Genomic DNA, 17,300 nt, shown 5'->3' on the forward strand with positions numbered 1-17,300 from the left:
TGGAATACAACTTATTTCATTTTGTTTCTCTTTCTCTTGCTCTTCTTTTGTCAGCAAAAGGGGAAAAGCTATTCAATTAAATACAAAGGAAATTCCCTGTAAGGTTAAAATAAAAAATGAAGCTACCATTCAAGGGAACTCCTTTGGATTCAACCCTAATGTCAGTGTTTATCACTGAGTTGGAATTAAGTGAATCAAAGTCTCTATCAAGCTTCCTCCACCTAGCATACCATCTGTAACTGTAATTCATTTAGAGCCCAGATCTGTGCAGTTCACACTAAATGTACTTGTTCAAGCCACTCACTTGAGGTTTGAGGTGTTTGACTTGAAACATCTGAACCATCTCCTCTGTTGGCCGCCTCATTACCACTGTCACCAGCTTGAGACACTGCTTCCTCAGCCAGAATATTTTCTTCCAAAGGATTTTCTTCTATCTGGGTTCCTCTACCTTCACTGACACTGGCATCTTCAAACACTGAATCTTCTGGCAGCACCAGTTCCACATCCTTCACACCTTCTGACCCATCTTTGATACAGGGGAGCTGGGAATCTGCTCTGATTTCTGTAGTTGCTGGAGGAATCAGGGCAATACTCTGAGGGTTCATGTCATGAAACCAAGCCATGATGTTGCCAAGAAGATTGTCACTGATGTTGGGGTCCTGGCCAGCTGAGTCAGGGTCACTAGCTGAGGGACAGAAATCACTTCTTGCCTCACTGAGAGGGTGTGAATTCAGGGTGTCAGTTGAAAATGGGTCACTCTCTGCTCCTAGTCTCATGAGGCTGTCACCAAGTTCCAAAAGCTCAGAGCTGCTCAATGCAGCCCGAGGGCTCTCTGTATTTCTGGGGACAGAGTCCAGCCTGGAAGGTAAAGAAGTGCCTATTGCACCTAAGGATGCTTCATTACTGAGGAAGTCTCTAGTTTCTTCATCAAGGGCCAGCCCAGACTCTTGCAGTGATAACTGTATTGCAAGAAGTATATTGGGATCATCTTCATCCAAGGAACTCAGAGCCTGAAGCAACAGAAAGCAAAACTACTTTAAAATTTGACTAAAGAAAAACTAATTTAACTCAATCAGGTTTACCATTCTTCCTTTACCAATGGATTATTAGTTTTATTTATACAGAAAATTATTTTATCTACTAAAATCTTGTATTTTCTCCATGCCCATGCTAAAGGAAAAAAAAATACCTTAAAATAAATCTAAAATATAGGAAAATATTTTCCTGTAAAACATCTTTAAAACAAAGATTTTAGAATGGAAGGAAGAAACAGGAAAGTGATGAAAGTAACAACAGGAAATCACATTCAACAGACAAAGAGTAAAAGCATAGGCAATGAGGCTGCTCAGAAAGGCTACCTGAAGAGAATCCTGGTTTTCAGAGCGACTGGCAGGGGTGTAGTCACGCAGGGAAGAGCTGTGCAGCACACTCATAGATGCAGAACTTACCACGGATGTGCCAGGCCTGCGGCTGCTGCTGCCGCCTTCTGGAATATCTGTTTCAAAGCAATTGGTACCAAAGACAATTTAGTGACAAGTAAGACTTATTTTTTTCATACACCTGGTTGTTTAGATTGGCAATTTCTCTTTCAGTGCTGGGGAAAACCTGTGTTGACATGTTCACTTAATCTTTCTGGGATTTCTCATCCATATTTGTCTTAATGAGCAATAATATATATGATACTATCACTTCAAATCCATGATTTTTTACCTTTTTTTTTCTTTTTGAGATGGAGTCTTGCTTTGTCGACGACCTAGCTGGAGTGCAGTGGCGCAATCTCGGCTCACTGAAACCTCTACCTCCTGGGTTCAAGCGATTCTCCTGCCTCAGCCTCCCGAGTGGTGGGGACTACAGACGTGCACCACCACGCCTGGCTAATTTTTGTATTTTTAGTAGAGATGGGGTTTCATCATGTTGGTCAGGATGGTCTACATCTCCTGACCTTGTGATCTGCACACCTTGGCCTCCCAAAGTGCTGGGATGACGGGCATGAGCCACCGTGCCTGGCTGACTTTTACATTTTTGCTTGCAGTCTATATGGTTCTTTTCATAAATGCAAGTGCTACTATCCATTTCTCTTTTTTTGTTAAGCAATAACTAGTAAAGGTTTTTTATTTTTAGATTTCTTAAAATTAAATAATTTGGGATTTACAATAGTCTGAAGAGCAAATCTTTAGTCCCATTGATCCTGACATTATAGTCAGAAGATTTTCACTTATTAATTTAACATTTAAAAGTTGAATAATTAAAATACTTTATCTCTAATGCCAGAAATTCTCTCTCTTTTAAATAATGTCTACAGGACAACTAAGGCTAGGAGACAAATATTCCATGAACACAAAAACAGTATCAATCAATATGACAATTAACGGAGTGCTTCACTAGTTGCTTAAATGTTTTAGAAGCATTATCTAATTTAATACTCACAATGAGCCTATAAGGTGGCACTATTATTATTGTGTCTTTAGAATGTGGAAACAACCTTAGAGAGGCTGTGACCTAAGTTACACAGCTAATATGCAGCAGAGATGGGGTCATGAATCCAAGTTTGCCTGACTCCACAGACCATGCTCCTAACTCCTCTGATTTTCTGTGTCCTGTCACAACAGAAGCATCTGCATATTTATTGTATATCTAAATGACAAACTCGTTCACAAACATTTATATCAGCCAGTTTGAAGGATAAATTCAAGAGAACTATGGGATTAAACCATACTCAACCCAAGGAGTTACCTAAAGTGCTTTCACTTGGCTCATCAGGGTCTGGAGGATTACTGAGTAGACTGTGAACGTCTCCTCGACGACGCTGTCTGTGCCTCCTCCGATACTGAAATTCAGCATATTCCTGCATAAACCAAAGGTTATAAAATACAAGAGAGCATGCAATTTTTAAAATGCAAATAAAACAAACTACACACTTTTTTCCAGGGGAAAAAGTTTGTGATTTTATACACATCTTATAAAATCACTTGGCTGAAACATCAGGTTTTGCCATGCCAAGGAAACACAAAAGGTAAAATGGAAAAAGAAAGTTTTCAACAGTCATTACAATTGCCTAAATTAGGAATACTTGCAAGCCCCAATGCTACATTAGAACACCCCTATTTCATATGCCTGATGATTTCAAGAATCTTGTTATCTAATTAACACTACAGTCATATTACTCATTTAAGTACGGCTTTCCTTGAAGGGAGGTTTTTTATTTTTTTATTTTTAGAGTCAGGATCTTGCTATGTTGCTTAGGCTGATCTTGTACTCCTGGCCTCAAGCAATCCCTACTACTTGGCCTCCTAAGTAGCTGGGATTACAGGTGTGAGCCATTGCACCTGGACACAAAAGTGGTTTTAAAAAAGTGACTGGGGGCAGGTGCGGTGGCTCACGCCTGTAATCCTAGTGCTGTGGGAGGCCAAAGCAGGCAGATCACCTGATGTCAGGAGTTTGAGACCAGCCTGGCCAACATGGTGAAAGCCCATCTCTACTAAAAATACAAAAAATTAGCTGGGCATGGGGGTGGGCACCTGTAATCCCAGCTACTCAGGAGGCTGAGGCAGAAGAATCACTTGAACCTAGGAGGTGGAGATTGCAGTGAGCCAAGACTGTGCCACTGCACTCCAGCCTGGGCAACAAGAGCAAGACTCCATCTCAAACAAACAAACAAACAAAAGTGACTGGGATATATGTAACAGAAAAAGAAAAAAAGGAACAACAGTAAAAAAGAACACACACTGTTAAGTAGTTGCCAGATTGTTGGATTTTCTATTCTTTGGGACTGCTACATACCATATTCACAAATCGAATAACTAGATTAAAAGACAAATGTTAGGTTAGCTTTAAAGTAAGATGATTATTTAGCTTGTTTTCTATATAAGTCAATATGTGGTGCTATTTACAACATAGGTAGGGGAACGTTTTCTATTTAGCATATGGGATGAACACAGACTTAGGCAGATGTCCTCAGTCTATTTTACATTTGTGACAATGTTTAAAGTGAGTTTGTTATCACCAGAGGGTACAACCTGGGACCATCTGCTATTACCTGGGTATAAATGTGACAGAAGGAAAGAGAATAAAAGAGAAGGGAAGAGAAGAGAGGAGGCCAGGGTACCCGATACCAACATAAAGAGGCTAATTTAGAGAATCATTATGGTGTCTTTCCATGATAAACACTAAGATACTCAACTTTATGATTATCCTGGTTACCCTAGAATATTCAATATGCTTATATTGTGAAAGTACTAGGAGTAGGCGAAGACAAATTTTGTATCACAAATAAAACTTTCACATCATACCACTCTGGTGACATTTATTTAAACTTCTTCATTTATATAAGTAGTTGGACTCTTAAGAAGTGGGAGGCATCCTGGGCTGGGCGCGGTGGCTAAAGCCTGTAATCCCAGCACTTTGGGAGGCCGAGAAGGGTGGATCACGAGGTCAGGAGATCGAGACCATCCTGGCTAACATGGTGAAACCCCGTCTCTACTAAAAAAAAAGAAAAATACAAAAAACTAGCCAGGCGAGGTGGCAGGTGCCTGTAGTCCCAGCTACTCGGGAGGCTGAGGCAGGAGAATGGCGTGAACCTGAGAGGCGGAGCTTAAAGTGAGCTGAGATCCGGCCACTGCACTCCAGCCTGGGCGACAGAGCGAGACTCCGTCTCAAAAAAAAAAAAAGAAAAGAAAATAAGTGGGAGGCATCCTGTTAGGTTAGAAACTAATAAATGAAAGATACTCCAAGTGCCCTGAAGGTTTATACAGGTTCTTTAAAACGCTTTGCTGAGATGGGGCATCATTTCCTCTTTTCCTAGAGGCCCATGATCTCAAACTGATGACTTATTAAGTGTCATCAAGGCTCAACAGACCAGTGAGGAACACCAGGTACATTTCTTAGACAAAGATGGTATGAAAATTTTATCTCAATTCAAGGCTTATATTAGGGATAATTTGCTGACTTTGTAAACTTGATAATGGTACAAAGTTATGCATTAAACTATTACTGACCATAGACTATACATATTTCCAATTTAGGAAAATGAAACCATTTAAAAGCAACTGCAAAAGAAACTTGTATATCTCAGATGGCATTCTCTCATGATGCAACAGGCTTAAATATATTGTTCTCATAAAATTTATCTGAAAATTTCCAAGGATTCCTAAGATCTTCAAGAATGTATATTAAAAGGGTTTAGTCAGTATACTCCAAATGTTTTGAGAATGTTAAGGATACAGAGAAGACTAAAATGTTCTAAGATTTACAGAGGGAGAGGCTGTAAGGAGCTGTTTTAAGTAATAATTGCAACAATTTTGTCAGTGGCTTAATGAGATGCTTTAATCCTAGAACTTCCATGGGGTATCACCATCCACATTGTAAAGATGAGAAATTAAGAAAGAATATAGCCTAGGATCTAATAAGTTACACTTAGAACTTGAATTCAGGTGTTCCTCAGACTTTATGCTATTTCCACTGAGCTCCACTGCCTTTAAAGTAGCATAAAACAAACCTTTATGCTTGCCAGACTCAAGTTAAATTGAAAAGAGTACAATGAAATTAACTTCACTGAAAAAAATATAAATTCAATCTAAGTCTACTGAAGTTGGTAACCTTGTTTTTTCCCTCACTATTAAGGCAAAGAGCTATTTTTCAAAAATATAACTCTGGCAGTTACTCGATAGTCAAACATATGCAGAATTTGAAAGTCTCACAATGTATAGTAATTCTTTATATCTGCAATAAGGTTTATGTAAAAGCCTAGTGTTTCAATGTGTCAAAAACTAAAGAAAACTAAAAGTAAATAATTTCTAAAAACTTATCAATTCATAAAAAATAAAGTAACAGTCATATTAGTAGGCCCTCAATATTCAAGGACAAATATTTCATGATTCCTTAAGTTTCTGTCAGAGCCAGAAGCTGCACGATGATACACATACATGCTTGTGAATACACTGATGAAGGTTCTATTTATTTTTGCTAAATAGTGTTTCTACCTTAAAACACGGAAATCATTAGTATTTTTTTTTCTAATTTCAGTTTGCTTATTCTTCCTTTTATGTGGAAGTTTTCCACAATATCCCCGAAGCTGTAAATGTATTAAAACATAGAAATAATAAATGCAGGATCAGATAAAGGTTCATAATTAGTTTTAAAATAAAAATTTCATTAATATATCACAATTTTAAAAATAATTTAAGTGAATTGAAAATGTCCAGATCAGGGCTCTAAGCACAATTTTTTTCAAGTCAATATTTTCTTGGATGTATCTACCACTACAAAAGCCACAGGTGATTGCAAGTATCTTCAGCAGCTGAAAAGAGAAAGTATCTGATTTAAACAAGCCACAGTCATGCCTGGATAATAATCAATTTCATTGTCTTTCAATTGCAGGTAACAAATGGGTTATACATTAGAAACAAAGTTCTCCTCATTTGTTCTGTACCCTTCCAAAATTAAGTTGAAGGGTTATCATAGGCATCAAATACTGTTTAATAAAGAGCAAAGATGGAGAGAGAGGAGTAGAGAGAATTGCTAAAACCATTTTAAAATCAGACTCAACAGTGACAGTGGCAATTTAAATCTCAGAAAACAGCTATGTGATTAAGAGTTTCACTCTGTCTTATTTTATTTGCCACAACTGCTATCTGTAGTGTTGGTAATTTAGACCTTCTGTATTTTAAAACGGTATATTAATAATGACAACAAAAAAATAAGAGTGTGAAAGTCTTGAAGATAAGCAGAAAGCAACTAAGCAAAGCATTTCTTTATGCATACACATTATTAATGTCAAGTTTTCCACTTTAGCAACTGATTATAAATCAATTCCTTCAGGTTGTTGCATTAACCTTAAAATGGATTGTTCTTTTATATTTTAATAGTTTCAGACTAAAACAATATGATGACTAGAAATGCATTTGTAATAAACTGTCTCTCTATTAACAAATTAGAAGATATTTTCCAAAATGTATATTGTAAATTTGCCTTAATTCTGACTATTCAGTAATGGAAAACAATAAAAGAGTAATGCATTTAACAATGTGATGATATACCAATACCACATAAATAGCTAAATGTAGGCTCTGTCAAGGATTTTGTTACAAAAGAAAGAGAGCGCTGCTGATAATCTCAGTAGGATTTAGAATAGATAAGGATGCAAATGCAAGCACGATTGCAGTAAGAAAAAATACAAAACAAAACCCCATAAAACAATTACCTCTGGTGATGCAAATCCTAAATATTCCCAATCCCATGTTCCACCAGCAAAGCTACAAAGAAATTAGACATACCATTTGATTTAATATCAGTACTACAAAGTATATACAATCAGATCCTTGCCCTTTGAACATTACTTTAAATTCCTCTGTTGGAACTTGCTTAACCAAAGTAGATAAACTATTAAAACAGAATTAAAATGATAATTTCATTATTTCTTTCAAATTCTAAGTTTTATGTTTCTGTAAAATGATCAAAAAATAAAATTACCATGTTATAACAAAGTATTTTATAACTGCTTCTATTTTATTTTACAAGTAAATATTTACTCATAAATATTACATAAAATAGGATCAAAGGAATTTATGTAAAATAGTGCCAAAGGAATGTTTAATGCTTATAATTATTATAAATAGGAAAGTATGCTTCAATTTACAGAAGTAGTATGAGTATGTAAAATAAAACAACCACAACTCAAGTGATCTTTAGTGGATGAGTTTATCACTTGAATAACTACAAATATCAAATTTCTCTTTCCTTCACAACTTCTTAATACAAAATACAAATATGACCATAACAAGCTGGCAAAGTTTCCAAATTCTACATCATAAGATGTTTATAACTATCAAATCACTATATATATTACATATTTGAAATAATACATTAGAATACTCTTAATTATGAGTTCACCTGAAATGTGAAATTAACCTAGGTTAATTTAGTCTAAGGAGCTACACAATGATAAACAAACAAAAAATAACAAGAAAACAGAAATAGCACGGAGGAAAAAAAAAAAAATCACCAAAAAAAGTTAACATACTTTTATGAGCTATCCACATTTCAGGTGTAAATAATTTCCAAGAATATGAACCCTAGTTGGATAAAAAATAAAACTGCTGGCATTTGTGGCTGGAGCCAGGATGACTTCCAGTGTACATCCTTCTTACCTGCGCCTTGGAGCTTCTGGTGAGTCTGCAGGAGCTACTCCCCGAGCCACAGACGCCAGGAATTCTTGCCTCTTCTGCTGTACAAGGCATGCTGCTTTGATGATCTTGTGGCGGGGTGTGCGAAGGTAAGGCCTATTGACTTTCTGGGCAAGGTCTTCAGTGACCATTTCTAGGTCTGTCTATAGTCAGCAGAGAAAATAAAGATCACAGGCTTCATAGATTAATCAATAGCAAATCCAGAGTCTATGTGGTTTCTCAGTTAAATCTAACTCTTTTGAAGTAAGAAACTAGTTCAAATTTTGAAATAACTTCCTATGTAATGTATTTTCTATTTTGTACATGTTTTCTAGATTATGAAAGAGAAAGAAGGATTATATATAAAATCATGTGAAATTTAAAAAAAGCACTTATTTGATAGGCATTTATAGAAATGAAATTGGTATAGATTACAAAGAAGCAGTGAATAGAGCAGCTGTTTACAAGGAATTTATAATCTGTCTATGTGAAAAAAACTAATACATTTCAATGCACCATACAAGCAAATGCACGATGCCATAGTGCAGACTATATAAAAGTGCTGAAGGAATCTGAATTAAGGCAAGACGACAGTGATCGGGGTCAAGTCTGGAAGGCTGTATGGAGAAAATGAGTACTGATCCTTGATGGAAATGTAGGATATAAATTAGCAAAGGACAGTTCAAGGGATGACATGAACTGTCATGTAACAGGAGAAAGTTTAGTGGCTTCAAAAGAAAATGTACAATGAAGTTATTTAGCTATAGTGATGCTAACTGGCTTAGGTATTTTGTTTTTTAAATACTGTAACTTTTCAGTTGTATTTAAAAAATAAACTGGTAAACAGCAACTTTCTCATCTTGTAGGTAATGTGGGTTGTTTCATCTTTGATGATAAAATTCTTAATTACATAATTAGAAATATGCCTGATTTCAAACTTCAACCAGTTTAAAACAAAGACAAAATGCTATAGGAAATGTTTGCATCACTCATAACTCATTCAGACCTGCAGAGTGACAAATTTAAACAGAAAGAAAATTTCAATTTATTAGTGGTAACTTTTCCTTTATTTAAAACCATTTAAAAAATTAAANTTCATTGTCTTTCAATTGCAGGTAACAAATGGGTTATACATTAGAAACAAAGTTCTCCTCATTTGTTCTGTACCCTTCCAAAAATTAAGTTGAAGGGTTATCATAGGCATCAAATACTGTTTAATAAAGAGCAAAGATGGAGAGAGAGGAGTAGAGAGAATTGCTAAAACCATTTTAAAATCAGACTCAACAGTGACAGTGGCAATTTAAATCTCAGAAAACAGCTATGTGATTAAGAGTTTCACTCTGTCTTATTTTTATTTGCCACAACTGCTATCTGTAGTGTTGGTAATTTAGACCTTCTGTATTTTAAAACGGTATATTAATAATGACAACAAAAAAATAAGAGTGTGAAAGTCTTGAAGATAAGCAGAAAGCAACTAAGCAAAGCATTTCTTTATGCATACACATTATTAATGTCAAGTTTTCCACTTTAGCAACTGATTATAAATCAATTCCTTCAGGTTGTTGCATTAACCTTAAAAATGGATTGTTCTTTTATATTTTTAATAGTTTCAGACTAAAACAATATGATGACTAGAAATGCATTTGTAATAAACTGTCTCTCTATTAACAAATTAGAAGATATTTTCCAAAAATGTATATTGTAAATTTGCCTTAATTCTGACTATTCAGTAATGGAAAACAATAAAAGAGTAATGCATTTAACAATGTGATGATATACCAATACCACATAAATAGCTAAATGTAGGCTCTGTCAAGGATTTTTGTTACAAAAGAAAGAGAGCGCTGCTGATAATCTCAGTAGGATTTAGAATAGATAAGGATGCAAATGCAAGCACGATTGCAGTAAGAAAAAATACAAAAACAAAAACCCCATAAAACAATTACCTCTGGTGATGCAAATCCTAAATATTCCCAATCCCATGTTCCACCAGCAAAGCTACAAAGAAATTAGACATACCATTTGATTTAATATCAGTACTACAAAGTATATACAATCAGATCCTTGCCCTTTGAACATTACTTTAAATTCCTCTGTTGGAACTTGCTTAACCAAAGTAGATAAACTATTAAAACAGAATTAAAATGATAATTTCATTATTTCTTTCAAATTCTAAGTTTTTATGTTTCTGTAAAATGATCAAAAAATAAAAATTACCATGTTATAACAAAGTATTTTATAACTGCTTCTATTTTTATTTTACAAGTAAATATTTACTCATAAATATTACATAAAAATAGGATCAAAGGAATTTATGTAAAATAGTGCCAAAGGAATGTTTAATGCTTATAATTATTATAAATAGGAAAGTATGCTTCAATTTACAGAAGTAGTATGAGTATGTAAAATAAAACAACCACAACTCAAGTGATCTTTAGTGGATGAGTTTATCACTTGAATAACTACAAATATCAAATTTCTCTTTCCTTCACAACTTCTTAATACAAAAATACAAATATGACCATAACAAGCTGGCAAAGTTTCCAAATTCTACATCATAAGATGTTTATAACTATCAAATCACTATATATATTACATATTTGAAATAATACATTAGAATACTCTTAATTATGAGTTCACCTGAAATGTGAAATTAACCTAGGTTAATTTAGTCTAAGGAGCTACACAATGATAAACAAACAAAAAATAACAAGAAAAACAGAAATAGCACGGAGGAAAAAAAAAAAAATCACCAAAAAAAGTTAACATACTTTTATGAGCTATCCACATTTCAGGTGTAAATAATTTCCAAGAATATGAACCCTAGTTGGATAAAAAATAAAACTGCTGGCATTTGTGGCTGGAGCCAGGATGACTTCCAGTGTACATCCTTCTTACCTGCGCCTTGGAGCTTCTGGTGAGTCTGCAGGAGCTACTCCCCGAGCCACAGACGCCAGGAATTCTTGCCTCTTCTGCTGTACAAGGCATGCTGCTTTGATGATCTTGTGGCGGGGTGTGCGAAGGTAAGGCCTATTGACTTTCTGGGCAAGGTCTTCAGTGACCATTTCTAGGTCTGTCTATAGTCAGCAGAGAAAAATAAAGATCACAGGCTTCATAGATTAATCAATAGCAAATCCAGAGTCTATGTGGTTTCTCAGTTAAATCTAACTCTTTTGAAGTAAGAAACTAGTTCAAATTTTGAAATAACTTCCTATGTAATGTATTTTCTATTTTGTACATGTTTTCTAGATTATGAAAGAGAAAGAAGGATTATATATAAAATCATGTGAAATTTAAAAAAAGCACTTATTTGATAGGCATTTATAGAAATGAAATTGGTATAGATTACAAAGAAGCAGTGAATAGAGCAGCTGTTTACAAGGAATTTATAATCTGTCTATGTGAAAAAAACTAATACATTTCAATGCACCATACAAGCAAATGCACGATGCCATAGTGCAGACTATATAAAAGTGCTGAAGGAATCTGAATTAAGGCAAGACGACAGTGATCGGGGTCAAGTCTGGAAGGCTGTATGGAGAAAATGAGTACTGATCCTTGATGGAAATGTAGGATATAAATTAGCAAAGGACAGTTCAAGGGATGACATGAACTGTCATGTAACAGGAGAAAGTTTAGTGGCTTCAAAAGAAAAATGTACAATGAAGTTATTTAGCTATAGTGATGCTAACTGGCTTAGGTATTTTTGTTTTTTAAATACTGTAACTTTTTCAGTTGTATTTAAAAAATAAACTGGTAAACAGCAACTTTCTCATCTTGTAGGTAATGTGGGTTGTTTCATCTTTGATGATAAAATTCTTAATTACATAATTAGAAATATGCCTGATTTCAAACTTCAACCAGTTTAAAACAAAGACAAAAATGCTATAGGAAATGTTTGCATCACTCATAACTCATTCAGACCTGCAGAGTGACAAATTTAAACAGAAAGAAAATTTCAATTTATTAGTGGTAACTTTTCCTTTATTTAAAAACCATTTAAAAAATTAAAAGAAAATTGTTTTACTAATCATGTCCACATGAAATAAAATAAGTGGTTTGAAAAAGGAAAAACTCTGTATTTCGTAATAACTGCTGCTATTTAAATGTAATTAAAAAATATCTTACTTGCATTAGTTCGAAAATTTCTTTCTTTGTGCTTTTAGGTTCCAAGAAAAATCCATATGGATAAGAACACTTGAGAATGCGCCGAGTTTTAAAAGCACATGAACTGCATCTTCAATGAAAGTGGTATCTGGACAGCCTCCTTCAGCTAAAAGTAATTGAGGCACAGTGAATTTGTTTTGCAAATATGCCATTTGTAATATTAATTAAACAATGATTTTCTGAAAAAAGAAAAAAGAAGGATCATTAGGACAAAAACTGTTTTAAGTAACTGTCTGAAAATACTTATTTGAACCAAACTAAAAAACTACATAAAATACTCATGTGTGACATGTATGTGTTTATAAAAGAAGTATATGCCCCAGCAGCCCAGGAGCACTGATGGTATTCATAAAGGAATGCACATACTCATCTTGGATTCTGGTCTCACTCCATTGGTAAGCAAATCTAGCTTTAGGTCAACCAAAAGGTTCTAGGCTTTACTTTTTCAGATTATCCCTAGCAGAATTTCCCTGCATAACAATGAGAACAAATGCCTTTTCTAAGTTGCTTATAAAAAGAGCCTAATTATGTAAAATCAATACTGTAAGGAAAAAGATACAACATTCTGGCAAACAACTAGACAACTAATCCTAGTTAATAAAAAACTCCAGAGAAAGAAAGAAGGGGAGGAAGAATGAGGAAGATGGAAGACGAAACTGCCTTAACATCTGAGACTTTTTGTTCTAAGAATATCATTATAACAGTCTAGGTTTTCGCTTAACTGAAAAAAAACAAAAAATAAAAACCAGAAATTAAGCACGAGAATCTAAGTTTGCAAATACTTTAGAAAATCAGATTATTTTGGATGCCTGTAAAAAGAAATTCAGTGTGTGTACACAAACTGACATACAGACTACCCTGAGATTCTGATGTATGTGAGAAATGTGTGAAGTTTTGCTTCTTCCTTTTCAATTGCTGTACCTTTTTGTTTTTTTCCGCTAATTTGTTATGCTGCCTGGAACCTCCAGAATGCTGAATAGAAGCAATAATTCACATCTACAAATATTGAATATTGTTAAGTGTCAGGCACAGCTGGAAGCACCAGGGATGCATTAGTGACCAGACAAAAATCCCTGCTGAAGAGCTATACGACTTGTGAGGATTTTTTTCCTCTCAATTTATACTGTGGACAATACTTCAAGAGTTTGATATTGCCTAATACAGTTATATCTTTAATGAAGTCCAAGAACTAATAATTAACAAGCAGGCTATACTGCTATTGACATATTCTTCCCCACTCCATTTAACTTATGGTATTGTCTTGACTAGGGAATTATCCTAATGGAAAGGATTTTAATATTCATTATTTTGATAAACTGGAGCAACCCAAGTATAACATCACATTTTCACCTTAAAATGTACTTTTCATATGTAAGCTATTATTTTAAAAGGTGACTTTTAAAACAAAAATAACAGAACCTGCACTCTGTGTGGTCATTGTGGGTTATTATATTCTGATGATGCTATCAATACTCAATTCATATTTTGGAATATTCTTATAAAACTTATAATTTAGGACTCACACGTTAGCTCCACCTCATGGCTTTGCTTTTTGACCCCAATGTTCATTATTTACCAGTGAAATGATTTCTCTGCAAACTGTTACTGACTTCCACATCCTTAGGCACTCTGCTAAATTTTCTCAATAATTTTTGGGTATTCAGTTACCTGACAATTGGGTAGGATGTGTATCTTGCTCCTCTCAGTGATGTCCTTTAGGACCCATCCACTTTTCCCAACATTGTAGAGCATCAGCAGTGACACAGAGTAAGCAAAATCATGAAGTGTTTTTATCTCTTAACAGCACAGGCTGCATCAAGAGGAGGAGGCTAAATACTGGGTAGAAAATCCAATCACAGAGACCTCATCTGCTAAGCTGCACTCAGGGCTTCAAAGAACTCAAAACAGTACCAGAACAAGCTAATGGACATAATGTATTCCTTTCAGGGCCTAACCTACTAGTGAAGCAACAAGCATGGAAAGATATTTTATATTAATTATCACACATACAACTTATAACTTACTTTCTTTGAGAGCTCTGCTCAATTGTTCCATCTTTTCTTTGGCTGTTTTAAGAAGGCGTTGTTCTAGCTAAAGGAATAGAAATAAAGAATGTAAACCATTCTCTTTATTTATTCACAACAGTATAGGTCAGCTCATTTGAAATTATTTGGGACATACCTGATAACTATGCTCGTGGTTTTTAAATCTTGTATAATAATGCATAAATCTGTCAAGTTCCTGAAATCGTTTGTGTTTTTTCTCAGCCTAGAAAGCAAAAGTCCACAAATGACTTTTATAAAAACTAGTAGCTACTAAAATAGTTTTTGGGGGAATCATTTAAAAGTTTTATTAGTGATAGGTATAGTGCATTCAGATTTGTGAATTATTTTCTTGACAGAAAACAATATTTTTTTTTTTGAGACGGAGTCTCGCTGTGTCACCCACGCTGGAGTGCAGCGGTGCAATCTGAGCTCACACAAACCTTGCCTCCTGGGTTCAAGTGATTTTCCTGTCTCAGCCTCCTGAGTAGCTGGGATTACAGGAGCCCACCACCATGCCTGGGTAATTTTTGTATTTTTAGTACAGATGGGGTTTTGCCATGTTGGCCAGGCTGGTCTTCAACTCCTGACCTCAAATGATCCGCCTGCCTTGGCCTCCCAAAAGTGCTGGGATGAATAGCATGAAACACTGTGCTCGGCCTTCAATGTTTTATTATATGGCTTTTTGCTATGGACTAATGGTATTCCCCCTAAAATTCATATTTTGAAGCCCTACCCCCAATGTGACTGTATTTGAAGACAGGACCTGTAAGAAGGTGATAAAGCTTAAATAAGGTCATCAGGGTGGGCCCTATTCTGATAGGGCTAGTACCCTTATAAGAAGAGGAAGGGGCACCAGAGGTCTCTCTGTCTTTTCTGGCCACCTAAGGAAATAGTGAGAGGGTGGCTGTCTGCAAACCAAGAAGAGCACCCTCATCAAGAACCAAATTGGCCAGCACCTTGACCTCGGACTTCACAACTTCTAGAACTGTGAGAAATAAATTTCTGTTAAGCCACCCAGTCTGTAGTATTTTCTATGGCAGCTGAGCAGACTAAGACACTTGCTCTACACTATAATGTAATATTGCATTGTTGATATTAATGTTAAAATTGTTTTTAAGTATTTACAGAGGTAGGCTGGGATATATCAGACTTTACATATGTATCTTCACCAAAATTAAAAAAAGGAAAATGTAAAAGGGAAAAAGCTCTCAAGTTTATAGAGCTATTTTGTTGAAATTAAAGGCTACTATAAAGTATATTCAATTTAATACCTTATTAAGATGAAAATGGACAAAGAAATGCAAAATAACTCCAGTAGCAATGAGCGGCTTAGAGAGATGTCTTGGCTTAATTGGTTCTCTTTACCTCCACAGTCATTTCCTTGGATTGCTCCTCCACGTGCTGAATGACTTCATAGCGAGTACATCTGTAATAACCTCCAGTGGAAGAACTATGTTTTTTCCACTCTTCAAGGCAAATCCAGCAAAAGTCATACTTGCACTTCAAAAGAAAACACAGATGAAAACATCTCCCATATTAATATGCAAATTATTTTCTGCTTTATAGCCAACCAATCTGTAAAGATTAAATAATTGTGTTTGTGCGACCAGCAACAAATCTTCTCAAAGACATGACCTCTTTCTCATGTTTCCTCTGGAGACATTATCTGCATTATGGAAAGGTGGGGATAGTTTAAAATTATTATTTATAGGGATATATTAAAATGTAAAGCATAATATTATGAAGTAATCACTATGAATCATTAAAAATATCAATAAGATATTCTTTCCAAATAATATCAGATGCAAGTGTTTCATTCTTAAGTGCAGTCTAATCTGACACTGGTATATAAAGCTCTACCAGTCTATTTGAAAAACTTCTGGCAATACTGACAAATTGGTTTTGAAACCAGAACTACGCTTAAAAGACCTCTAAGTGGAACAGCTGATATAAAAACGGTTTCCCATTTTAATGTAAATTTCACTGAATTACCATAATTATCAGACAGTGCCAAAAATATGAGCATTCAGTATGAAAACACATCCTTTTTTATGCTTATGGATTTTGAGTCAGTTAAAAAGATCTTCCCATTCTGTTGTCTTCAGGTACTCCTTATGGTTTATTTATTTTTTATTTTATTTTATTTTCTTTATTATACATTAAGTTCTAGGGTACATGTGCACAACGTGCAGGTTTGTCACATATGTATACATGTGCTGTGTTGGTTTGCTGCACCCATTAACTCGTCATTTACATTAGGTATTTCTCCTAATGCTATCCTTCCCCCATCCTTCCACCCCACAACAGGATCCGATATGTGATGTTCCCCGCCCTATGTCCAAGTGTTCTCATTGTTCAGTTCCCACCTATGAGTAAGAACACGCAGTGTTTGGTTTTCTGTCCTTGTGATAGTTTGTTTGCTCAGAATGATGGTTTCCAGCTTCATCCATGTGGCTACAGAGGACATGGACTCATCCTTTTTTATGGCTGCATAGTATTCCATGGTGTATATCTGCCACATTTTCTTAATTCACTCTATCATTGATAGGCATTTGGGTTGGCTCCAAGTCTTTGCTATTGTGAATAGTGCCGCAATAAACATACAAGTGCATGTGTCTTTATAGTAGCATGATTTATAATCCTTGGGGTATATACCCAGTAATGGGATCACTGGGTCAAATGGTATTTCTAGTTCTAGATCCTTGAGAATAGCCACACTGTCTCTTCCACAATGGTTGAACTAGTTTACGCTCCCACCAACAGTGTAAAAGTGTTCCTATTTTTCCGCATCATCTCCAGCACCTGTTGTTTCCTGACTTTTTAATGATGGCCATTCTATCTGGTGTGAGATGGTATCTCATTGTGGTTTTGATTTGCATGTCTCTGATGACCAGTGATGATGAGCATTTTTTTCATGTGTCTAATGGCG

General features: G+C 35.2%; 1 protein-coding gene across 1 annotated transcript in view; it reads right to left on the reverse strand.

Annotated features, from left to right (window-relative positions):
- The window catches only part of ANKIB1 (ankyrin repeat and IBR domain containing 1), a 172,907-nt gene continuing 155,607 nt past the window's right edge, over positions 1-17,300 (reverse strand). The window contains 10 exon segments of the mRNA XM_017870314.1: positions 1-1,010; positions 1,359-1,495; positions 2,734-2,845; positions 10,106-10,157; positions 11,058-11,236; positions 12,288-12,379; positions 12,382-12,432; positions 14,351-14,417; positions 14,508-14,594; positions 15,737-15,871. Of these exon segments, the coding sequence (XP_017725803.1) occupies positions 273-1,010; positions 1,359-1,495; positions 2,734-2,845; positions 10,106-10,157; positions 11,058-11,236; positions 12,288-12,379; positions 12,382-12,432; positions 14,351-14,417; positions 14,508-14,594; positions 15,737-15,871 (1,650 nt within the window). The 3' untranslated portion in view covers positions 1-272.

The sequence above is a fragment of the Rhinopithecus bieti genome, unplaced genomic scaffold (genome assembly GCF_001698545.2).
Source record: "Rhinopithecus bieti isolate Rb0 unplaced genomic scaffold, ASM169854v2 scaffold_5191, whole genome shotgun sequence".
In the NCBI taxonomy this organism is placed as follows: Eukaryota; Metazoa; Chordata; class Mammalia; order Primates; family Cercopithecidae; genus Rhinopithecus; species Rhinopithecus bieti.